Source organism: Nylanderia fulva, unplaced genomic scaffold (genome assembly GCF_048542155.1).
Source record: "Nylanderia fulva isolate GAGA-0341 unplaced genomic scaffold, ASM4854215v1 Scaffold1, whole genome shotgun sequence".
Taxonomy (NCBI): domain Eukaryota; kingdom Metazoa; phylum Arthropoda; class Insecta; order Hymenoptera; family Formicidae; genus Nylanderia; species Nylanderia fulva.
This window is the reverse complement of record NW_028189192.1, coordinates 7,540,870-7,552,976: the sequence shown is the minus strand read 5'-3', so window position 1 is coordinate 7,552,976 and position 12,107 is coordinate 7,540,870. Positions and strand designations below refer to the sequence as shown.

General features: G+C 37.1%; 1 protein-coding gene and 1 long non-coding RNA gene across 4 annotated transcripts in view; one reads left to right on the top strand and one right to left on the bottom strand.

Annotated features, from left to right (window-relative positions):
* Positions 1 to 12,107, bottom strand: part of LOC114931064 (uncharacterized) — a 169,565-nt gene that overhangs the window by 68,855 nt on the left and 88,603 nt on the right. The gene's annotated exons all lie outside the window — the stretch shown is intronic.
* Positions 1 to 12,107, top strand: part of LOC114931062 (uncharacterized) — a 252,494-nt gene that overhangs the window by 170,492 nt on the left and 69,895 nt on the right. For all 3 annotated transcript variants that reach the window (XM_029302982.2, XM_085481011.1, XM_085481017.1), the window contains 2 exons: positions 9,185 to 9,323; positions 10,758 to 10,822. In XM_029302982.2, the coding sequence (XP_029158815.1) occupies positions 9,185 to 9,323; positions 10,758 to 10,822 (204 nt within the window). The remainder of the gene's footprint in view (positions 1 to 9,184; positions 9,324 to 10,757; positions 10,823 to 12,107) is intronic.

The following is a 12,107-nucleotide window of genomic DNA, read 5'->3' as shown; positions in this document are numbered from 1 at the left end:
GGAATTTGATTGTGAAAGTTTGATGCGCCCCCTCTCTCTCTCTCTCTTTCTCTTTTTCTCCTAGAAAAAAGTAGATAGAGAAAAAGATTTACTCTTCTTATATGTTCTTTCAGTATTTACTTAATTATGTGGAAAATGAAAGAACAACATGCGTACATTACTATTCAATGAAACTGGAATATACATATATTATACATATGCATGTAAAGATGAAGAAACAGTTAAATAACGCGTGTTAAATTTCATTCCAATTAACGAGAATGTGCATACACGAGAATGCAAATATACACATAATTATGATTTAATTCGTGTAAAAACTTAATTGTTTAAAAATTATGTAAGAGAAAAGATCACTTTGTCAAATAAATAATCATTTATATTTAGATACGCGTGTGTATAAAATTAATATTTAGTATCTTCAAATCATTTATTTTAACATGTTATTTACACAAACGTATATTTATAAGCAGGATCCTAAATTTTCTTAGTCGCTAATACATTAGAAATTTGATTTGTAAAGTCATTCAACCAGATAATTCTAATAATTATTCTAATCTTTATATTAAAATTATAAATGTAGACTTTTTTATGTGTATTATATTCGTTGTTCGGCATCTGTTTGCTTTCGGGATTTTTGCACAGTTTATCCGTGAAATTGCTATTATACCTTCGAAAGTCTATCGGATGTCCCATATCACTTCGCGTAAGCTCAATACTTGTCATTTGTAGATTGCTATGATTGCAGGGTGCTTGACGTTAAAAGTGGATTGCTGCCAGCGTTATTCGCTGAGAATTTCGATGCCCGGTAAATTGTCAGGACACAATTCGACAGTTATTCAGTTAAGGCGCGGAGAATGCGCAATGTTACATTTCTCCTTTTATTATTTTAGCGCGAGCGTTAATTATTCGGAGCTCACAAATGCGATTCAATACAATACCCGACCGTCCATTAAAACTCGTTCGTGCAGATCTATATTTTTAGAGGCGAGCGATTCTTTTTCCTTTTTTTTTCCCCCGTGCATTTTCGCTCGAACTTGCAAATTTTTCCGTTGCAACGAGGACAGTAACGAGATTACGTTACGTTCGATTACGCGGCGTTACGCATCGTCTTTCCATCGCGCACGCATCGGTTTTTTTTCCACGGCATTTCCGATATTTCGTACGCGGGGATTCCTATCAGATGCGAGCTCCATGCAACGAAGTCATGCGCAACAAAGGCACTTTCGATGCGGATGCACTGCTTGCTTGTCTCCGTGTGATGCGGAAAAAGCTATATCATCAGAAATATGGCGGTGAATGTTCGTTTACGATATTCTTCTAGAAGCTCTTCCAGAGAAGTCAGTTTTAACAGAAAATTGATATATTATTTGATATAATTTTTTTAATCTGTGTACCAAAAAGAGAGAGAGAGAGAGAGCAGAGAGAGAGGGTAATTTATTATAAATTCAGCTATCTGTACAACTTTATATAAATGTCACTTTACGGAGCAATATATTTCAGGGAAAACTATATTCCGCGACGGTGACTTATAAACGCATAAATAAATGATACCTCTCAATATTTCTTCCAGATTTGAAACTTGCTTCGAGCGTTTAAAAATAGATTGAATTCGAAGTAATTTGACACATAAGCAATGTAGATGTAAACAAGCAAATTAAAGTCGAAAGTAATCAAAGTGTTTACGTTGCTCGACAAAAAAAAAAAAAAAAAGGAGCAAGCGTGCGAAATTACGTTAGATTACGCCAAGGTTTCCATCTTAATCAAGAAACTTCGGATCTGGTCACATTGCTTTACCGGAATAAGGGGTGCGCGACGCCGGCGTACGTTGTCGCGGGCCATTTTCAAGGGTGACTTACAGCCTCGCTGGGATCGTTACTTCCCCACGGAAAGAGGGGGAGGAGGGGGGGAGGACACGGGAAGCAGACAAAGAGACTACGCGAGGTAATTTCGCATCCATGAAAACGCAGCTCCTTAAGTTCGCCTGATATACGAACGTTCTTGCGTCGCAAGAGCGCCAACTTTATCGATCTCTAAATGCGCCTGTTATCTCAGTCAGTTTTCGATCATAAATCAAGATTGAACACGAAGCTGAAAATATTCATGATTTCGTATTCGCAACGATCTTTTTATCTCGGCATATCTTAAAATAGTAATCTTGAAATATTATAGAGCTGAACATTGTTTTATGACCGTAATAATCATTTTCAACATCGATGGTTATTGCGAATTTTAAAAAGTTTTACGCACAAATATAAAGAACATATTTTCTTTAATTTGATAAAATATTAATGCTAAAGAAATATGTTTATATTTATGATACCAATTATTATTCATTACTTTGTGTTAAATCTTGCAATTAGTTGCAGATTTCGCGAGTCTATCGATTTTAAATTATGATTTAATTTAAAGAAATTACGAAGAATTTTCATGCGATTTTACCGTAGCTGTAATATCTTTTTCCTCGGAAAATATCTTGCTTACCATTAATCTCTGGCACGCTGACGTACATCTTTTCGAGAAATATATTGCGATCTGGCAAGCTTCGTTATCCCGCGTTGCAAAAAGGAAAATACAGGAAATGTAATGTTTGAGGCGCGTGTTTGCAATGTAACATACATTTTAAAAACTTTTGATGTATATCCAGATTTTCTTTATTTTTTTTCTATTTCTCTCTCTCTCTCTTTTTCTCTCGATCAATATAATTTATTTTCAGAGAGCAGTGAGCAAATTAAAAACGCAGTTCATATATATATATATATATTTAAACAACACATATTAAAATAATTCTGAGGATTATATATATATATATAAAACTTAAATCTAAAGTAAGAAATTACATTAAACATTTTAGCGAAAATGTTTAATTTTAACTGAAATAACCATAAAACCTTAATGTAGATATTATAAAAGGGATATTATACGTGAGATTATAAAGAAAAATTCGATGAAATTCGTATACATTCATTAGTTTTCTTTCATCAAACATCATTTGGCGAACTGAATTTTTCCACGTTCGAACGAAGGAATTTCACGGACTAATTAAGAGCATTATCATCTTCCACGTCGTAGACAGAGACAAGGGCAATCTTTCACAATAAGCGGAGATCATTTCCGGCGCCGTGATTTTCCTCATTACTGTATCAATTATTCTTGTCGTTATTGTCCTCATTATCATTGTCCAATTGGACGACACGGGCCGTTTCGGGGTGAAAATGACAGGGATCGCGAGGGATCGTTAGCCGGGCACGGAAGAAGAAGAAGAGAAGGAGAAGGAGGTCACGGGAAAATAATGACTCGTCCGTGAGAATAAAGCCCACATAATTTTGCGTTTCTCAAATCCGCGCCCGGTACCGAGGGCCATTCGTTTAACGAAAAATAATGTTGGCGTCGCGCCGCTGTCAGAAGTAGGTCGTTGCCCGACGATGTCGGGTAACAATCGCGATATTCGAGCCGAAAAGAGCGCCGTCCGTCATTCTTTGTGCTCGACGTAACGACTCGGAGCGGGCTTTCGCTTCGCGACGATGGATTTAAATCCCACGCGGCTCTCGCTTCGCGAAAGGGACCCCCGATTTTGTTGAGAGAGAGAGAGAGAGAGAGAAACACTCGCGTTTCCGTTCGCACGTTGTACACAATGTGTGCACGTATGTATTTCTGAAAAATAAACGAAAACGGCAATTCTTTTCTTCGCATAAAGGATATATAGGACACAATTCACGTTGTGCGAGAGGAAAAACCGTGATGACAGATTTCTCGACGAATTTGCGCCAAATATATAACTATGTATCCTGGTTACGGCGAAACTTATTCTCCATCTAAAACTATGTGGACATACGTATCTAATATATTCAGATGTGAAATACTTTGACAAACAAGAGAGATTAGTCTGGTCACGAGAGAATCTCTTCCACGGCAAAGTTTCTCTCTTGTCATGTAAATAATAATTTCTAATTTTCCTCTAATTCTCACGTGCAACAGCTATGTCACTGTCGTAATAATACATGCGGCGGGATTGTTCTTGCTTATCGCTTACAAGTGTAATGTCGCGCACAGTGACCCGTAACACAGTTATTTGTTAACGAAATTATGCCGCGCACGCGTCGTATCGTTTTGTCGACGGACATGTGCCGTTTTCGAGGGGTGAATTAGTGTCGCGAGCGAGGGATCGTTCAACAAAAGCGGAGTAACTGTACTTGGACGAGGAAAGTAATGTCCTGTCCGTGGGAATAAAGCCCACTTAATTGCGTGTCGAGCACATAAGAACGTTTCCCAACTTCTCGCTGATACAACGATCGTAACTTACGCGGTAAGTAACGTCGTCCGAATCTGGTGGGGGAATCTTAAGTAAGCTCGCGCGATTACCCCTGAAAACAGTGGGTACGAGCTATTTCACTGGCAAAAGTTACGCTGCAAGAGAATTTTGAATAACTAGGATCGTTAATTTCTCGGAAGAAAGATTACTGGTGCGGTAGACCTTTGTGTAATATTTCCTCATTTCGATATCTAGCTATCCAAGTTACTTCGTTTGCATAATCAGATTATTTCATTTTCTGATTGTGGATATATCCTTACGAAATATGTGTGCTGCGATCGTTTGTATCTCGACCGAAAGAAAATTTTGGCGACGGATAATCTGTTGAAGGAATTGATATATTGCATTTTTTTTATTATTTAAAATTTTTATAATTATTTATTTAGTTAAGCTTTTATTTTTTGAAATTGTATTTTATTATTGATTAATTAACAACAATTTTCCTATAATATCTCTTTATTGCGATATGTATATGATATTATCAATCTCGTGTTATATTATTATATGTAATTGGAAATATTTGATTAATTTTGCAAGAGGGGTTCTTCGTTAATGACTAATACAAATTGAGGAATATCCAATTTTGTCGCAGGTAAAACATTCTTATGTAAACGATTTCCTTATTGGCTATCCAAGATTTTAAGGTTATTGGCTAATAACCATAAAATAATGATACCGGCATTATTTGATTGCTACGCAAAATTTCATTATTATTTTATATTCTTTGCGCTTTTATCTCTTACTCTTTTTTTCCTTTTATTTACGGTTTACAAAATTTTAATATATATAAATATATAATGCATGTTGTCAAATTATACTTACACATACAAATACAAATAATATTTTAAGCATGATAATAAAATTCAACAAATATCGATTTCAAACGTAATAAAAAATATAAAACATTTTTTTCCTTTATTAAAATATTTAGATTTTCTACCTTTTCAGTTAACATAACTCGTATCATAACGTGCTGTTTGATATACAAGTTGCACATTTATTTAATTAAATAAAATGTTATTATTAGGATACGGTCTATATTATCAGAGATGTTTGTTTACTCGAAAATATCTATATCCGACCATGAGATTAGTAGTATTATTTATGTTTAAAAGGAAAACAGTAGAACACATTTGATACAATGTAAGAATTGTATCTAAATATGGATTCGTTTCTTTATCGCTTAAAGATGAGATACTCTGTCACGGTAAAGGAACACATTTTAAAGATAATCGATTTCAATTTACCCAGCCTGGGTTGGATCAACACGCGTATCGATACCTGTATCGATTTTGTCCATTCGGTCGGTTTCCCAGCAGTATAACTAAAGGTATGCGACATAAATATAAAATAGGGCATACCATTTCGCCAGTGGTCGAAAAGCTTCGGCATTTCGCTTTTACCGCCAAATCTTTCATCACGTAAAATCACTGAAAACCTCACTTCCGATTTAGCCTCTCGCGCTGATAAAAAAAAAAAAAAAAAAAGTTAATACAACCGCTTCTTCTTTCCTCTAAGAACTATAAATATTCAATATCTGAAAAGCTCTCTTTTATGCGAAATCGCGATAAATAAATCGACGCGCGAGGATGATACCAGTCGTAAATTCTGGCCTCGACTCGACGTAGACTTGAAAATCGATTGTTGCGGCAAAGCAACGAAAGAAAACGGCTTCGCGGAGAGGTCGTGAATCGAAGAATGAAATTCACGTAAAACGTTCGAGACCAGGCCCGAGAGTTATCCCTCCAACTTCTTTTTTCCGCAGCCCCGCGTTTCGCCTCCTCTCTCGAAGGTGCTTCATCACGTCGGGCGGGCTGGTGCGAACTGTGATTACGGATTTTGAGTCTCGCCCGCGGATTTTACGACCCTAGCGTGTAACCACTCGCGGAGTCTCTCTCACCCCTCGCCGGGTCCCGCGCCGCGTTTTCGATCCTCCAGAGCCCCCTTTCAACCCCCTTCGCACCCCCGGTCTCGTCTCGCTGCTCGTTCGTGCCCGAAAGTCGGGAGACGAGGCAACGTGCGGCATACGAACCGCGTGGAAATAAATAAATGCCCGGGGGTGGCCGCCGACGGTAAAACGACGACGGGGGAGGAAGGGGTAGATGGATGCGCGAGAGAGGGTGGCTGACGAATTTCAGGACCGTAGTTCTCTCGAAACCCCTGCGCGCAGTAGTATCGATCCCAATTCCGCGCCGAGAGCGCACCTGTACCTATCGTTTTTTGAGTGTTCGATGATTTTTTCATCGCACGTAATCAATCTCTTCTTTTGACCCTCTGCTTACTTCTGTGTTTGATATGAATGATGCAAAATAAACAGCGAACGATCAGAGTTTAATTAATCCCGCTGATGTATGCGTTTGCTGCATCAACATTTAGAGCTCGCGTTTAAATGGGTTCGTGTGTTTTATATTTTATTTTAATTAAATATTATCTCCTTTTGTAAATACTCTCTCTTTGCATGTTTATAAATACATATTTCTAAATATTAAAAAAAAAATGTCAAATTGACAAAGGCCCGATGGATTCAAACGGAATTAATCAGATTAATCGTGATATTAATTTTGTGCGGAATGAAAGAGATTTTCCGTTAATTTTTATAGAAAATTCTTTCTAGACTCATCCGTTATAGAAATCGTGGTTTTTGTTTTCTTTGAGCAGAATGAAGAGGAAACATCCTATGTTTGTGCAAACCGCTATAAAAGCTTCAAAGCTTAGCATGTCAATGAGCATTCGTGCGTGAAAACGAAGACGAAGAATATCTGAAAAATATAGTCTCGACGTTTGGGGGCTCTCGGAATTCATTCGTACGCTTTGTTATTGCAAACACTCAGTCAAAATTTGCGTTAGCCGCCGAGCTTTGTTCTCGAAGAGGTCGCTATTTACCCCACGGTCGGTAAACCATTTAACCAACATTTAACCGTCTTCCCTTTTATAAAGAGCTAAAAAAAACTCACTTCAATTAGACGAATCAACACCGTGAGTCAACTTCGGGAAACGATAACAGTCTTGCCCCGTTAGAGACGCCCCTGCGCTAAAATTCCCTTTGTTACCGTCACAAAAAAAGATCCTTGCGAAAATATTTCTGTGTTGAATTACTTTCGCACCGTGCGGCGCTTAGTCGTCTCTTAATTACGCTCTTTGCCGATGCTTAATTAAGTGAATTAAATGTCGCAGTTACGCGATATACTTCAACTTTAATGTGACATTTCAATCCCTGTATTTTTTATTTTTAAAAATCATATGAAAATATTATTATCGATAGATTAATTGCGAACAAAATTTATTGCGATAATTATTGCGTAGAATAAATCAAAATTATGAGACTATTAGTTTTAGCAGTATGGCTAATGCTAGGCTATACATAAGGGTAGTTGAGACAGTTACATCTGATAGGATATTAACGAAGGGTACCTCTACAAGCGAACCGGTGATGCTATATAATAAAGTTATGGTATTAAATTAATCTCTGACGTGAATTATATCAGACATGTATATATGGACTGACAATTCGAATCAAGATAAAATGAAGACGTTGTACGATATATCTCGAGAAATGAATATATTATTAATTTTATTACGAAAATTATTTCAAACTATAATTAACATTATTTTATTATATTAGAATATATCGATAAAATAGAATAGAATCATTATTATTCTATTAATTTGTTCGCTATATTCGGGTGTACAAAGAATTAATAAAAAACATGCATTATACATAAACTATATCGTTGAAATGAGAAATATACAGCGAGACTAGCTGTATCGGATTTATCTCGAGTTCGCAGTTTGAAAGCTAATATATGTTTTATTCAGAAAATGGACATGTAATATCCATTGTACGGGAAGAAAAGAAGAGAGATATGTACATCTATCATTCCTATTTCGTCATTTTCACCTCATGTTTAGATCAAACATCGTTCCGTATCCGCTCGTTTCTCGAAAATGGATTCCTATCCGGCCTGGACGAGCTCAAAAATATACCCCGCCGCGTCGTCCACCCTCTCGTTTCTCCGCTCGTTTTCAGATAGGTGGACCTACGCACGGGGAAACGAACGAGGCACAAGGGACTCCTCCGGATTTCGATTATCGTCGATAACTCGGCTGGATGTATCCCTTCCATACTAGCAGTAGTTTCCGGAAATTCGCCTCGCCCTCGGGATTATCCCACCCCGGGAATTCCCATCTCGCCATCGACGTTGTGCTCTCTCTCTCCCTCTCTCTCTCTTTCTCTTTCACAACTCTGCCTCAAATTCTACTCTTTGCTTCTCTCTTTTATTCTTACTCCTTTTTCTTTTGTCTCTACGTTCGATTTGTTCCGAATTACTTCATTGGGTATATTACACTCTTTTGTCTTTTTTTTTCTCGTAACGTGTAACGATATGGCAAGTTTCGTGCATTAAAAGGCATTAGATATTTGATGAGAATTTTGGATATAAACATTATTATTTTATATTAATTTTATAAAGATTGTTTCGTGATACGAAAAATATATATGTAGTGAAAAAGTCTCTCTCTCTTTCTATTTCACAACTCTGCCTCAAATTCTACTCTTGCTTCTCTCTTTTATTCTTACTCCTTTTTCTTTTGTCTCTACGTTCGATTTGTCCCGAATTACTTGATTGGGTATATTACACTCTTTTGTCTTTTTTTTTCTCGTAACGTGTAACGATATGGCAAGTTTCGTGCATTAAAAGGCATTAGAGAATTTTGGAAATAAACATTATTATTTTATATTAATCTCATAAAGATTGTTTCGTGATACGAAAAATATATATATATGTAGTGAAAAAGATATTATATAACAGTAATATGGCTAGAAAAAGATATATGTCGAAGTGTTTTTTAACCTTGCCCTATTTTTTGTGATTTCAGAATGCTCGTTTCCAGCGAGATGGGAAGGCAAGTGGTTCCAAAGTGGCGTGAGGCAATCAATAGAAATATTCAAGAACGAATTATCAACCAAGGGCAAATGTCTACACAACGAAGGCGACAAGTTTCTTTTAGTAGATCTGTAAGTAAAACTTTACGTATTCTCTTATTCTGCTAAATTAAATAATAACATGATCAAAAATACTCTTTAAAATTATAAAAACTCTCTTTATTACAATTAATTTTCTATTGGGTTATTCTTAGATGTATAATAAATGTGGTAAATAATAGAATGAATAAATATAATAAAGCATATATTACTTTAAAAATGATCATCGGTAGAATCTTTAGATACTAAAAGCATGTAACTGAAAATATCTTTCATAGAAACTCGCAGACATTTGTGTATATTTCTTGTCGCGTATTTAATCGTATTATAAAAAATAATTAAGCAATAGAGAGGACCCGGATGTATCTTTCGAACCAATCCGATATTGGTTCTTTCAGATATCATAATAAAGTTATCTATCGCATTACATGTATCTGTCATATTTCAATCTTTTTGAGCGCATCTCGCAAGCAATATTGCAGCGAGACAATTTTTACTCTGAACATTTTCTATGGAGTTATACACAGTAGGATTCACAGATAACATGTATAGAATACATGTATCCAACCGATCAAAGCCTTAGTTACTAAAGCTAATATAGTGATATCGTTCAACCGAATAACCCGGATCCTTTTTTTATCTCGACTAGCGGTTTATTCAATTCCGCAGAATTGGCGGTATCGTTTCAAAAGCATATGACTGTAAACTTTTCCAGCTTCTTTTACAAGGAATTTGCTGCAAATTATATATATATATATAAAAGGCTAAATTTATCCTCAGAGAATCTGTATCTTTCGCGTTTACAGTAAAAATAGGCACTTATCTATGAACGACGGAATTGCAATATGCGATCCGTGAAACGAGTATGATGCGATCGGCGAAACAGTTAGAAATGCAATCTTTCTTCACAAAAAAATGAGAAAAATGGTTATAGAAATAAATCTAACGAAGCTCCGACAGAAGCAGAGCTTCTATTTCGCTTGTCGTACGAGCTGTTTCTTTACATTTTTCTAAAGATTGCAGACTTATCTATATATGAAATATGTGATCGATATACCAATGTATCAGGCGAGATAAAACGCGTCGCGAGACATAGTAAGGAAAATTTAATTGTATCGTATCTTTAAAATGTAGTAAAATTATATAATGAAGTTAATTTATTGATTACGATATTTTCAAATTATTCAACTTTAAAAAGAGAATTACAAGAGAGAATAAAAATAATCTCGAATGATGCATACTATTTTTTCTCATTTTGTTTCGTTGAAAAATATGATTAATAAACAATTGACATATTTTTTTTTTTTTTTTAATTTCAATGCCTGCGTTTTAAAAATATATCATTCAAGTCGTCTCATTGCAGCTGTTTAACTTTAACGCGAGGGTGGAAGTAGAGTGAAACGTTCTCGAACGATTACAGCGCGAAGAACGCGATTTAATGTAGAGTACTTTGTCTTTTTGTTTCAGGAAATCATGCTACCGTTGCGTCGTCATTCACGAGAAGCACTCCAACGTTCTTCAGTACAAAGAGAGTAAGTACTAAAAAGATGTAAAAACAAGTATGCGCGAAGCACGTAACGCTGCTCTCGGCGTCGTTGTTATTTCGCGGGATCAATAACGATCTCCTCGAAAAGCCGTCCGTTCATTAGAATACCGATCGTTAATTAAAAGCTCGGCATGATGACGAAAGGAAGGAGAGGAAGAAAGGGAGAATGCCGAGAGCGAGTCGTAACGCCTGAAATTATTTCTCGAACGCAGAATCGAACGATCTTCTACGTCCTCTCGCGAGAGTAATGATGAACGCGATGTTAGAAAATGCTTTTCCCCTAATTCCGTTCCGCGATTCACCAGTCTCGTTTATAATACATAAAGGAGATCGAGAACGCATCGCTCAATTTTCTACAGATACTCGTTTTCCAACTGTCTCGTTAATACATTCACCCGAGCGAATTTGCGTCGAAACGATAATAATTACCAATAAAATTTCGCTTAATAATTTCCAATATTACAATCTTCTAAAAATTCCCCGTCATCTGTGATCTCCATATGAGAAGAAATTATAATCCACCGATATTTTACATATACGAGTCGCGAATCGTAAGTTTTAATTTCCACACAATCGTGTATGTTTGTTTAATTGACGATTTAGGAATATATTTTTCCCCGGCAATTTGATCGATTATCGAGAGCGCGCGACGATACGAGCACCAAGAAGTAGCTGGAAGTTTCGCTTGGCGGATACGATAGGAGGACTACTACTGCATCCGACTCTCGGGCAGAGGGAAAAGAGAGAAAGAAAAAAGCACAGGTCAACATGTACGAGCGGAAAAAGTGCGCGACAGCGTCCGCGCTGGATCCGCCTCCTACGTCTCGCGTCGGCATTTTTCGACGATTTGTCAAAGTCCGCCGTTTTTCTTCTCTCCTCTCTCGTCGTTTTATCGGGCTTTAATCTGCATAGTGTCACGCCGCGAGCACCGTCGCTCGCAGACTGCCTTCGTTGCGAGCACAGTTTGTCGTCGGGAAAAATGGGAAGAGCCCGCCCGAGAATTCGCGCGAACGTTCTCCCAGCGCGCGAATCCTCGCGGAACGCGCTGCGAAAACGTCAAAGCACGGACGAGCGAAACGTCGAACGCGCGAATGCAATATTTCCGCAGACGACGTATACTTTATTAAGGAAACGCGAATTTTGTTCCGCTCTCACGCGGGGCCCGAGCAGCCTGAAAACTCGGCGTGTCTGCGCCGTACGTGCCGATGGAATTTTTCCCATTCAATAATAAATGTGATATACAAAAGTAACGTCGAATGTGCATCACATAT